Here is a 14363-nt window from a genome sequence, read left to right on the forward strand (position 1 = left end):
GATTTGTTGCACTGTTCACTAACACATGATTGCTTCAAACAGGTTGATTATGATATTATTTTTTATTAATATCCGATACATGTTCAAGTTTTAGTTAATGTTCATTCTTACATTTGGTCATCTTTCGTACACTATCGATTTATACCATAATGTGAAATTCCATGTGTGTGTATGTGCCTGCATGCACATGACCCTTGTGTATGTGTACATGCATGTAATAATCATTGAAAATGTACAGTAATAGTCGCAAAGTTGTGATGTGACTTATGTGTGAAGTCATATCTGTATCGCATGCAGGGGTCAGAGTTCTCAACTACATCTATCATTAGTAACATTCAGATATACATGCATGGAACAAAGAAGTTGTTAGTAACATTATTAGTGACATGTTATCACTAGAGAGAAATAGCTTTATAGACTCAGAATTTCTTTTTATTTCTATGATATATCAAAGATACCTAGATACTATTTTTTCTAATGGAAGCTACAAAGATGTGTTCTAGCCAAATGCACCCCATGGACTCAGGTGCTCAGTATCAGGAAAACCAGATTAGGTATAGAGTTTGAAACAGTGCAGCTCATTTTGTTTCTACTTTAGGAACCCTATAATTCTGGGTGTTTGGGTGCAACTAACTAATGGCGCAATTTCGCACGCCTTGCAATAGAATGTGTGTAGTGCACAAACCCACTGCTATCATGCTAATCCCTAAACAAATACCGTATTCTTTCCAATATGCGGCCAGGGCGCTTAACAAAGTCATTTTGGGTGGGTGCTTATTTTTTTATCTGGTTTACCTAATTTTTCGTAAGGGGTGTTGATTAGACACAAATTTACGTATGTTATAAAGGGTCCTGAGACGTTCATAGCTTTTCTGATGTAGAAAATGTATTGCAAGTTTACACTATCTGTCACTTCAACATTGATGGTACCCTTTAGCAAATTGGAAATTTCCTGGGTGGGCGCTTATTTGGGCACGGGCGCTTATTGGAACGAATATGGTTATCTTTGAGTAGGGCTTGGAGCATATTCACTCTATGATGCATTTGCACTACTTTCTGTAGCCTATACTTTGTTCAACACATCAGAAGGCGAAAACTATTTTTGTTACTGTGCAGATCAACAACTTCACAAGGGCCTGGAACAGTCATACAGACTTGGCAGAGGTGCGGTGCCCAACTGTTTGTACACCATTCTATAAATCCACATTGTTATGAGTCTCGTCTGCTTTGAGTTGAATAAAGTATAGTGTGAATATCCACTTCTAAATCCAAGTGTGAATGTGAAATAAATAGTCTTATTCTAACATCCAAAATGTAACATGGATGGTGACACACTGCCTGGTGTGAGGACATTTTAGAGGCCTACAAATTTGGAAACTTATATTATAAACTACTAAAATCTGTGAAATTGGATCCAGATATTAGTTTGATTCTCAAATGAGGAATGCTCATCAATGGAAAAATAAATTGCATTAGTCCCGAATTATGTCGTTGTATGGGATAATGGGCTATTCTGGTTAATATCCAAACACCCCTATGGAAGATATGTCCTTAATTTCCCACACAGGGGGTGTAGTTTTCAAATGGAGTCACCAATTCAAGCAACCTCATTTGAAATTCACAAATTCACAATTTGGAAGATTAAGGTCATGTCTTCCATTATGGGGTGAATGGTTTCAACTGGAATGGTCCAATAGAAAGCTATAGCATGGGCTTTTACTACACCTGCAGTAACAGATCCCAAAACTAGCACTTAAGTCGCAAGGAAACTAGTTCTAATTTTACATCCATACAACTTGGGTTGGTTTTTCTAAGATTCACTATTTTGGGTTTCAATGGCTTTGGGTGTAGTAAAACAATACAAGATGGCTTTTTTGAGGAAATATATGACTACTTTATTGGTCTTGCCAATAATCCAATGTCTCAACATATACATGGATGTGTACACCCTGTAAGCATTCTATGTCAACTGGAGACAATTATTGGCCAACCAAAAAGTTTTTTTACTGCCTAAACTGGAACTTTTTTGCCAATTCTTTGTCACGCACATCCATTTTTTTGTTTGCTTAGTCACAGACTTCTAGCTTACCCTCAGTCACAAGCAGTAAAAAGTCAATTTTTGGCATATATCTAGAATGAGGTCCATGTTTGGTGCGAATATGACATGAACAACACACAAAAATTACCTTTTTTGGTGAGAAAATCAAACGCACACATAGTGTGTACAAACACTACTCTGAATCAAAATCTAAAATTGTAACATGCAGATTTGGTCAAATCAGCAATGTAGGGCTTGAGGTCTTGGCCTCAAGAACTTTCCTGCTGGGTCGGTCTTAGTCTTGAAATTGGCCCAAATATGTGTGGGTCTTGAGTTTGTTGCTTGTTCCATGGCAAACACTGCAATCTAGCAAATTAAAAGCCACTGCATTAAGGTGTATTTTTGCCAAAATGAGAAGGTGAGATTGCATACCTTGTTAGCGCCACATAAACAAATCATTGAAACAAAATCATATTATTGGTCAATCTGGCAATGTTCTGGCTGTTCCATGATGAAAATATGATGATTGACAGTGTATGTAAGTGAATTGGATGGAACAGCGATTCAAGTTGCTACATTCTACATGCAGGTCAATGCCCTAAGGCATGAACACGTGCGATTAAAAGTGTGTGAAGCATTCAATGTACACAGCTCACGACAGATGATTTTGTGGCTGTATTGAATTATGTTTTGGACAGATTTTTGATACTACTGAATATGTAATGTTGCACATAATTTCAATTTGTTTGTCAGTGGCTGTACACCGATAGTTTGCATCAGCATTAAGCATGTTAACATCATAAAGTATAGGCCTTCAAATCCACAATGGTGGCCATGGAAATATTTATTTTTCTAATTAAAAATCACAAGAATTCTTGGGCAAGTCAGAACCAAGTTCGGGCAAGCAAATTTACAGTATTGGTTGCTCGATTGGGCAAGCTAAAAATAAACATTTGTTGCGGCCTGTATCAGAATTTCAAGGTCTTGGTCTCAGAAGTAAAGGTCTTGGTCTTGGATTTAGTGGTCTCAACTTCAGCACTGTCTTACATATTTCCTTCAAAAAGCCATCTTGTATTAATGTAAAAATGGATTAGCAATCGGACAATGGTGAGAAAATCACAATTGGACCTTCATCCCACTTTTATCAAAATCCGCGTAATACCATTGTCCAAAATTCCTAATGTGCTCCCAGCGATTTCCATTTCAAAGAATACCTTTTACTGAAACAGTTAAGAAACAAGAGAGAGGTAAGAAAAAAGTAAAGTGTCAACAAGATTCACGATTACCATGGTTAACAAAGTTGAAGGCAGCGCTGCACAAGTCAAATTACTCTCAATGGGCTATTCCACTTAAAATTCACACTACCCCTGTGGAAGATTTTGAAATTATTTTCCAAAGGGGGAGTATGAATTTCAAATAGAATGACCATATTAGGGAGCTCTTTGAATTTCATAAACCCTCTGCGAAAAATTCAACCAGAATCTTCCACAGAGGGAGGGTGAGTTTCAAATGGAACTAACTAGGGTGTTCATTCTATTTGAAATTCATACTCCCCTGTGGAAGATATTAGTCCCAAACAAAAATGTTTGGTAGACTCATAACCGGTGCGATCTTACCTTTCCGATGTTGATTAAGATACTTCTTGCATCGATCCCGAGATGCGGAAAAAACCAATAGTCATTTTGTCCCACATAAATGAATAAATAACAAAAACCCCGATCCCCGAGTGGACTCACCCATTCGGTGACGTCACACACGATAATCATCCCTTATCCGACTTGGGCAGCCCCTACTCGGCCAAACTTGTAGGGGCGGCGGGGTCCGGATAATCAACATCGGAAAGGTAAGATCGCACCGGTTATGAGTCTACCAAACATTTTGTTTGGGACTAGACTCAGTACACCGGTCGATCTTACCGTTCCGATGTTGATTAAGATACTTCTTGCATCAACATCTGAAAGATCGATCTAGCAAGTAACCGACGGATGGAGGTACAAGATTGGCCAGCATCTGATAAGGATCGGGAGAGTGGGTAGCATGGTAATCGCGAGGTCAAGCTATTTCCCCCCCTCACGGCAGGGAAACAGAAAGACTACGTGAACAGACAAAAACCCCTGAACTGAAAGTGCAGTGGTTAAGAATAGAAACACTGGTTCTTACCATGTTGGAATTCTGATTGTCCGCAAAACACCTGATACCCAACCACCATATTATCTCCGCAGAATAGCCCTGGAGAACTTATCGCCTGGTCGTTGGTTTACGTTTTTGTAGTAAACCGTGGAAAAGGACGACGGGTTCTTCCAAGACACAGCCTGACAAATCTCTTCAATGGGGACCCCCCTATGGTAGGCCCACGAAGATGAGATAGATCTGGTTGAGTGGGCCTTGGGGCGGCGTCTTTTGCCGCCCCGAGTCCACCAACACCTGGACCAGCCACCGTGCCAGAGTCTGTTTAGCGGCTGGACCGTGCGGTTCTGCGTGAGTGATAAATAAGCGGTCATGAGCCCCTCTTAAGGTTTGTGTTCGGCCAAGGTAGTGCTGTAGCGCCCTCACCGGGCACCACAACCTGTCTTCGGCTATTGACGAACCCTGCCCAATACTGGGTAGGAAGAGGGGCGAGTGTCGGAATGTACTTCGCTCATTTTGTGCAAGGAAATCCGGGCGAAGAAACAGCGTCGCTCCGTTGTTAGTAAATCGGAGGCTGACTTGAGACTGCGTGCAACTCTGAGCAGCGCCGTCCGAAGCCAACGCCAGAAGAAAGGCCGCCTTAAGAGTGGCGTATTTAAGGGTCGCTTTTGACAGGGGCTCAAAGGGGACCCTTAATATACTCCAAGACTGTGTTGAGGTCCCATGGAGGGACCACCTTCCTTTCGGCGGGCGCTCGTTGAACATACCGTCGAGAAGAAGACTTAGGGACCCATCTGAATTGATAGTCGACCGTCTTCAAATCCCGATGAATCGAGAGAATGGCTGACTTATAGTTGGCTATCGTTGCCTGCTGAAGTCCTGACCTGAACTTTTCTGTCAGAAAATCTGCCACTAGAGGCACAGAGGCTCTAGTGGGAGATGTATTTCTCTCATCGCACCATGCGTAGTAGGGAGCCAAACGCTGACTATACGTCACGGAGGGTAGACTCGTCTACCCCGGCGATGAGAGAAGCAGCTTCTGATGAAAAGCCTCCCTCCGCCGCGACGTTCCCTGATAAGGGCCATGCAGCTAACTGCAGGTGCTCTAGTGGTAGACTTGGTACCTCTCCTCCGGGCATCCGGAGAAGATTTGGTAACTCGGGGAGTACTCGCGGCTGTGCCGCTAGTAGATCCACCATCGGTCGAAACCACAGGTGTTTCGGCCAGAACGGTGCTATCAGAATGACGTTGCAATCCTCCCTCCCGATCTTGGTCACCACCCTTGCGAGCAGTGAGATCGGGGGGAAAGCGTAAGCAGTCATTCCTCCCCAGTCTACGGACAGAGCGTCCACGGCGAATGCCTGTGGGTCTGCGACCCTCGAGCAGTACACCGGCAGCTGATGATTGCGATGAGATGCGAACAAATCTATCGAGGGGTGGTACATCACCTCGAAGATCGTCTGGGCGACCTGCGGAGCAAGGGACCATTCTGTAGGTCCCGACACCTTTCCTCGTGACAGATCGTCCGCGAGGATGTTGGTGACTCCCGCGATGTGCATCGCTCGCAACGTAAGCTGCCTGGCCTTGCACCACCCTATCAGGCGTGAGTGCGTGCAGGCACAACCGTGGTGACCTGGTGCCCCCTTGTCTGTTGAGGTAGGCCACCACGGTTGTGTTGTCCGTTTGGACAACGATATGAGATCCCACTATCACCTTCTCGAAATGCTGGAGAGTTCTCTCCACTGCCCAAAGTTCGAGAAGGTTGATATGGAACTCCGTCTCCGTGGCCGACCATAGGCCGAGACTGAGTCCCGTGGATGTGGCCCCCAGCCCAGCTTTGGCGCGTCGGTCGTCACTACGTGGCCTTTTCCGCTGGTGCAGGAACCTGACACCTTGAGTCAAATTGGGCTGATGGGTCCACCACCAGAGTTCCTCTCGCGCGATCTCCGACATCGGAACCGCGAGGATATTGGGTGACGACTGGGCCTGTAAAAGGCTAGAAGGTGTAGTTGTATAGGCCTCATGTGAAAGCGGCAGTGCGTGCGAGGTCTACCATACTGGCCATAAGGCCCAAAACCTTCATCCATGCCACAGCGGTGCTCCCTCTGACTCGGCCAAGAGTCGGGCACACCTCGCCATGTTCGTCACCCTCTCGGGTGAGGCGCCATGATCCCTCCTTGAGGTTGATCTGGGCCCCTAAGAATAGTGGTGTCTGCGTCGGGACCAAATTGGATTTCTTGGCGTTGATCAGAAATCCCAGGTCCCGCACCGTCACGGACTACTAACTCCACGAGACACTGTGTCTCCAGTGGGGTGCGTCCGTAAATGAACCAATCGTCCAGGTAGCAACACATGTTGACTCCCCTGCGCTTCAGGTGCGCTGCCACCGCCCTGACCAGGAGTGTAAACACTCTGGGGGAGGTGGACAAGCGAATGGCAGAGCATCGAAACTGGTAAGTTTGACCCTGTACCTTGAAGCGTAGAAACCTCTGATCTTGAGGTGCGATCGGAACATGCAGATATGCGTCCGAGAGATCTAGCGATGCCGCCCACATACCCTTGATGGGGCAGGCTAGCACCGGCGAGTCTCCATTCTGAACCTCTTGGGCCTGATGAACTCGTTCAACGGCTTGAGGTTCAGAATGAACCTCAATCGCCGGTCTTCTTTGGAGCCAGAAAAAAGTGCTCCAAAACCCCTTGGTGAAAGGGGGGTGAGCCGGGACAATCGCTTGCCGTGAGAAGCTGAGTGACCTCTGACAGTAGTGCCCGACGCTGGGGGCTCGGGCCTCGGGCTCGGGTGTAGTCTGTGGTGCGCGTCCTGCTGAAGCCGGAGCTGGCGCTGAAGAACGCTTAGAAGACTTCTTCTTCTTGTGCTTCTTCCTTCGCCTTACTGCCCTTCCCCTTGGTCAGGGCAGCCTCTGACTTCTTCAGAGTGCTCTCATTGGTGGCCTTCTTTGCCCGGTCCTCCACCGTAGCGCAAAAGGCCTGTCCAAAGAGTAGCCCCTGTCCCACCGAGTCTGACTTCTTCATTGCTTCAGCAAAGTCGGAGCCGTAAGTTGACTGGAGGGACAGACAGGCATTCTCCGGCGGCGAGATGACATCCTATGGGCTAGGCCCATAGAACTCTCGTTGAGGTTAGCTGTTAGCACCGCTAACAGATTAACCTCGCGGAAGAGTTCGGCGTTGCCCGTGGTCGTTCGCTACCTTCCTACCGAGGTGCTCGGCAAGCGTGGTAGCGGCTAGAGACTCTGATAAGCGGCGTGCTCGCTTATCGATGAGCTTTAGCTCCTCCTCCCACTGGGGGGAGAACGACCCGTGCGCCTTGGCCGCTAGCGGCAGGCGCTTGGCAACGTCTGGATCCATGTCAGGGACCCTGAGGTAGGTTTCGTAGTCCTCCTGCGAAACACGCAGCGAGCCTGACAGCCCTACGAAACCTACCCTTGAGGTCCGCCGGGAATGCAAGTGCGAGGCGACCCTTGTGTGGGCAGCGCTAGCTGGGCATCCTACTGAAAAGATGCCCTGGTCCTCCTGAACGGACTCCTCCTGAGAGAAAGCCTTGGGCCACACGGCTCATCACCTCAGCGGTGTCCGCAGGCAGACCATTGCTAGCGAGTTCCTCACGGGGAAGCGGGGGAAGGATACCTGAAGCTAGCTGCACAGTCTCATCAGACTGTGAGTCGCTACTGGTTTCATCTTCCGACTCCTTTCCCTCGCCTTCAGACTCTGACTCACTCTCTGATGAGGAAGAGATCTGACGACGGGCATCTGAAGGTGGACAGGGAGGTGTCGCCACCGTGTGGCTAGCCAACTGAACACCAGCAGAAGAGGGAGTACTCCCGCTAGACCCGAGATGCTAGCTATAGCACCCGGGATCCGCAAGCGCTCTCGCTGCTGTCGCCCTAGCCATAGCAGTGTGCGGCCTACCCTGAGCTGTAGCAGGGTTGGCCACTCGCCGCCCGGGTTGCGTAACAACTGGTGGTACTGCTTGCCCAACGCTAGGCGGCACTTGCCACGGTGCTAGACCGTGGAAGAAACCACCCTGCGGCGGATACCACGGGCATACCCTGTTGGTAGCTGACCCTGAAAGGATCCGCCACCAGGGAAACCCCATGGAACAGCAGTACCAGTACCGCCTCCCCCTGTTGCCACAGAGACTGTGGTAACCAGGACGCAATACTGCGGTACCTGCGTGGTTGTAGCGTAGGTGCCCGGTAGGGCTCCCGGCTGCGTGCCACTGTACCCATGCCTCACAGCGTTCCCCGCTAGAGGATCAAGCCGTGTGTATGGGTACCCCGCTATACTGGCTGTCCCTTGGCTAAAAGGAGCTTGCCTAGTATCACGGGTAGCTGAGCGTGTATACCCTCGATCAGTCACCTCGCTACCTGAATAGGCAGTATCAATCAATGGAGCCATGCTCCGCTGAATAGATAGTGATCGATCATAAGAGGGTAATTGACCCATTGACTGTAATGGATCACCCACGCTCTGCTGGCTCTCGAGGACATAAGTGGGTTGTTGATCAGCCAGGCTGTTCAAACTACCTACCCTAACCTCTTGAGCCTCGCCCAAGGTCGCTGTGTGTGGCGGACCACTCACGGCAGCTATGGGCGCGTGCATAGTGGCTACCACTGAAGTCAAGCCGTGCTCGTCTCGGTAGCTGCCACTGTTTGCACTTGGGTCGCTGTCCCGTGAGAGACTGCGAGCCCAACCCGGTATAACCGCTAGCCAGTCCCGGAGGACAGCCGGCAGCCATTCCAAGGCCCAGGGAATCACTTTCGGCGGTCCCACCATGGAACGCTGCCGTGTGACAACCCCAGTTGGTTCTGCTAAGACTACACCGAGCGTTAGCCCCGGTATCGTCTCTGCTAACCCATGCACGTTTTCATTCGACCCTTGCGGGAACGAAGCGTGCTGCGTGCCGTGGATCAACCCAGGCAAGCCCGGGGGTCCACTGGCACGCTGCGTGCTACAGACCGGCCGAGGCAAGTCCGCTGCACGCTGTATGCTTAGATTCAACCCAGGCAAGCCCGGGTACCCTTGGCATACTGTCCGTCGCCGGCTACTTCGCGGTGCTAGACCCGCTCGTTCGCCAGCAATAGACGGGTGTCCACCTGCAAGAAACTCGCTAGAGATCTCACTGGTAGACTGGTACTCGCCTGTTAGGGCAAGTACCGCCCTGCTGCCTGCTACTAGCTTAGACGTTAAGTCAGTGCTTTCGCTGGCTGCTAGGCCTTCGGGCTCGCTAGCAGTCCCGGAGGGTCCGCCTGCTTGCCGGGACCGGAGCCCCAGAGGTTACCTTAGCTTGGCCCTTGCCGGCCGCGCTAGTACCTACCATATCAATCTTACCTGTAGGCTTCTGTTTCTTAGTCTTCGTCTTCTGTCTGTGTCGAAGACCCAAGCGAGCGCTACTTTCTAAATCGTCAAGTGGATGTCCGATAAGCCTATGCAAAAGGAAGCACACTTATTTGATTTAGAGCAATCCCTGTGGGTGTAGCAGAGTGGATGCGGGTCCCACTCTGCCACAAGGGAAGGGCATGATTGACAAGGCCTGGACATTGTAGTAATCGGGAGCGTATAGCACTACCCCGAACACAAGCTCAAGCCCAATAAACAGACCCACACGCACAGTGGCTGACGCTGATGTAGTGGTATGATATAAAAATATATAAACAAAGGGATGAAAAACTGAAAACCTTTTGGGTATAGATTTGTCAGGCTGGTCCCTTCGGAAACCCACCGAACTCTTAGCAGTAACTCGTCATCAGACGCGTACTGAAAGATATAACGATAGAGCACACCATAAACATAGCGAAAATCACTCACCATACATGTATACACAGTACTGTACAAACATCTATTGTAACTTACTAGTCTGCTATAGTTGTTTTACGTGAGAACAAAAATAAAATGGCGACCTAAGGGCGGCCATTATGAAACGTGTGTTCCGTATAAGAACGGAAACACTCATACAAGCTAAGTTTTTGGATCGTTTTGTCACTTTTCTAGCCGAAAAATGTCGTCAAAACTATCTCCCTAGCGTACTATACTGGTTGGTTTTTACCTCAGGTGTAACAAACAAACTGTATATCTCGTCCTTTGGTTCGTAATGATACTTAGCGTTGGTAAAGAAAAATCCACACGTCTATCTCATCTAGAAACCAAGGAGGATAAGGGTGATTATCGTGTGTGACGTCACCGAATGGGTGAGTCCACTCGGGATCGGGGTTTTTGTTATTTATTCATTTATGTGGGACAAAATGACTATTGGTTTTTCCGCATCTCGGGATCGATGCAAGAAGTATCTTAATCAACATCGGAAACGGTAAGATCGACCGGTGTACTGAGTCTTCCAAAATCTTCCACAGGGGTAGTGTGGATTTTAAACGGAATAGCCCAATGTTTACAAATCCAAAATAATTTTGTTTATAAGAGTTACATGCATTTTATAATCAAATTAGTCACTGCATTTAAGACTTCTTTTCATATTTCAGTTGGTTCTATGAAAAAAGGTCAAAAATATTAAGAACATAAACTTTTTTTGAAGTTTATGTTTCACATTTTGACCCATATATCAATTACACTGCTAATTTCCAAACATTTTTGGCATAAAATTTGTCCAAAATATATGACTCATCCATCTACCAAAATTTTGAAACATAAGTCATTGGTATACCACATGGTTGAAAATGTGACCCTGTTTGCAGCACATTCCTATATGGCAATTTGTATTGAGTACCTCCCTCCCCAGGCATGCAAATGCCTTTTCACACTACTGCTGTGAATATGGCTATTCTAGTTAAAATATATACACCACCTATAAAAGACATGACCTTTAATCTTCCACACAAGGAGTGTGAATGACAAATTGAGTGACCTAAATGGGCGACTCCATTTTTCATCTACACCCCCTGTGTGATAGATTAAGGCTATGTCTTCCATACAGGGTGTATGGATTTCAACTGGAATAGCCGATTTAGAGATAACCTGTGCAGCGCCACCTTGACAAGTTAACAAACAAGATCAGTGAGAACAAACTGGACTACTACTTGCACAAACTGTTTGATTGACATGCTAGCTATTACCTAATCACCCTAACACACTGACTGACTCTGTGCAATCTAGCTTTCTTGTCCCTTCCGTACAACGGACCATAGTGTCCCTTGTATTCCTTTCCTATATAATGGAGATGTGAGGAGGGAGATTTAAGATAATTGACATTGCGATTTCTTACACTGATGCTTACTATATGCCATTTATATCAATTGAAAATCAGCAACATTACAGTTGATTTTGAATTGACTGAACTAGCATATGCGTAGACTATAGCGTTGGCCTAAGAAATCGCAATCTCTTAAATGATAAAAAAAAGTTATGACAAATAAATGGTACTATGTTGAACCTTAACTTTTCTTCCCCTTCAGATGGTCACTCAAGTTATTGCAAATTGCTTTAATTTTGATCAGGCACACTGGAGCCATGACACTAATATATGAATATTGGAAATGCTCATATACAGTCAGTCTACTCTGAAGTACAAAGTACAGACGCGGACGCATACATTGTGCTGACTTGGCATGCATACCTGCAGCAAAGACGCAGCACTACGCACTGTTAACGTGTTGTATATGCGCGCGTTGTCACTTTGGTACTTCAGAGTGGACAAACTGTAGATAACCATCACCTGCAAAGTAACTGTGTTACAGAATCATTCCATCTATTTCTCTCACTGTAAAATGAGCAAAAGACCTTCAAGACACTAGTTGTTTGCTTTATCAATTGATTATTTTGGTAAATCCTGAATGCCCTTGCTACGGGACCCCTACATAACTCACGTCAGTCAGGCACATCGTTACTTCAGTAAAGATGCTTGATAACGTTTTGTGCAATGTGGTGTGTACGTAGGGGTCCAATCCCAAAGGCTTTCGTGATTTACCGAAAAGGTCAGTCGAAACAGTGCATTGTCTTTACAGGATGGGAATGTGATAAACTTCAATATTTTTGTGACTTTCTTATTGGGAATTGTCCCAAACATCTAGGCTGTTCAATGTACTGGTATAAAATTAACTTATCTACAGCACTCACCATCAGAGTTTGGTTACTCTGAAATAACTACAACAAAATTCTTAAAGTGCTGAAGATTTATTACATTTATCTACATGAGGATTATTTCATTCAAAACAATGACTATGAAATATTGCATTCCTGCCCATGAAAGACAGTTTGTCATTACATTTCATTGACCATCCGAAGGAAAAGAAAATGACTGTCCAAACTCTAGCACAGAATGAAGAACGATGAAAGAGTTATATATTATAACAAAGATGAAAAGAAAGTTAAATTGTTAAATGAAACAAAATGAAGAACAAATGAAATGAAACGGGGTAAATCAAGGGTCTATGCTATTTTAACTATGGTCTTACTAATCCTACTAGACTCTGTTCTTAAAATTCTTAAAATAACAAATGTAAAGATATACTGAGCACAAAAAGTATCCATACACTTAGAACAAAAGCAATATCTTTATGACACTAAACCTAAATTACAAAATAAAGTATACAGGGGAAAGAAGAATTATGCATCTTTCCCCTGTATATTGATATATTAAGAATAACGCTTAATCATCATTAATTTGATCTCGTGCGCTAGTTTGTAATGTTTGAATGTGTCCAGGTTTTAGTGTATGATGCGTAAGCCTCTTCCCTTGTTCAAATAAAGTGTTCAATAGACAGAGAATTCTGTTCTGCCTATTTTGATATCTCATTTGGCACAAAGCGACTTTATTTTCTCAACTTATACCAATTTGAATGAAAAAAGAGAGCTCTTCAAAAAGTGACAAAATGTTTACTGTAAAAACACGCTAATTATGAGTACGGTGAGTAAGTGTTGATCTCTCAAGCTATAAACAGCCTGTTACAAAAGCATGTAGGAATTGCCCGGAAGGAAAAAATATCCCAAATGTGCCACTTTTGAAATGCTCTCTTTTTCCAAACCGGTATAACTTGATATACTTTATTTGGTAATTTGGGTTTAGTGTCTTTCAGATATTACTTTTTGTTTTAATACTTTTTGTGCTCAGTACTATACTAATTCAAAATAAACATAAAATTAAATAGTCTGTCAACTGAAGTAAACTGAAAATTGACAAAACAAAATGTAAAATAATGCAAGTGGTTTGTGTGGAGAATGTTATCAGGGAGTTCTTTTCATATACATACATATATATATCTCGTCAAAACTGCCTCTTCTATATTTATATATATCGATGGCTGCTGCTACATTATCAATCATACAGCCACTTTTTAGCCAATCAATCTCACACAACTACATGCCTTTTATTTATGAAGTATGACTGATAGATACTGACAAAACGTGCATGAAATTTGGATGCCTGAGAGAAATATATATATAGCTTGATTCATGCAGTGTGTATGACTGGTAGTAGGCTTTATCTGGTACTTTCATAGTATGAATCTGTAGATTCTCAGACTCAATTGAAGTACCAATATCATTGGACCGAAAGCAATAATTGCCCTGAGCCAAATTTGCAACAGCTTTAGCCACCCTGTCCTTCACATGGGGTGTGAAATTATGAACACAGAGATGCCACCTGGTGTTGTCAAAATTTCCCGAAAATGCACTTTTCCCTATCCTTTTGCACAGGAAAGGTAGAGCAAAACTTTCCTGAAATTTGCAAATTTTCATAGAAATTTCCTGAAAAGTGGCATTTCTGTATAAAACAATTTCTTTTCTCGATTGTGTGTGAAGTTCAAAAACACAAATAAATTAAATAAATAAAAATATAAGTTATCTAATTGACATATAAACTGTGACAGATTGACAGGGTACTTGCAAATTATTTTCTTTATGCCAGGGCTAATCTAGGCATTAACAACAGGAACCTAATTAGGTAACAACAACAGATTGCATATGAATTATACATAGCAGTCACATGTCGTCGTCTGCAACACATACTGTCATATCTCAAAAAGCTGCCTTGTGTGATTTTTTATTTTCATTGTTGCATTTTATATTGTTATTTGATATTTGAGCATGCTTCTCTCTTTCATGAATGAACATGAGGTTGTACAATTGCAATAATACCGCAAAATTAATATATAAAGTTAATTTTACAGTGTATCTCATTACAATTAGATAAAAATAATAATTTAAAAAAATCACTAAAGGCAGCCTTTTGAGA

The 14363-nt window shown here is 44.6% G+C and overlaps 1 protein-coding gene across 9 annotated transcripts in view; it reads right to left on the reverse strand.

Moving 5' to 3' along the window:
• Window positions 1-14363, reverse strand: part of LOC140135502 (septin-7-like) — a 92161-nt gene that overhangs the window by 6456 nt on the left and 71342 nt on the right. For 7 of the 9 annotated variants that reach the window (XM_072157025.1, XM_072157024.1, XM_072157023.1 and 4 more), the window contains one exon: window positions 11248-11338. The exons of 1 other annotated variant lie outside the window; for it this stretch is intronic. In XM_072157025.1, the coding sequence (XP_072013126.1) occupies window positions 11284-11338 (55 nt within the window). In that variant the 3' untranslated portion in view covers window positions 11248-11283. Of the gene's footprint in view, window positions 1-1944; window positions 3259-11247; window positions 11339-14363 lie in introns of those variants that run through there. One more of the 9 variants, XM_072157022.1, reaches the window with a different exon arrangement.

The sequence above is a fragment of the Amphiura filiformis genome, chromosome 16 (genome assembly GCF_039555335.1).
Source record: "Amphiura filiformis chromosome 16, Afil_fr2py, whole genome shotgun sequence".
Lineage (NCBI taxonomy): Eukaryota > Metazoa > Echinodermata > Ophiuroidea > Amphilepidida > Amphiuridae > Amphiura > Amphiura filiformis.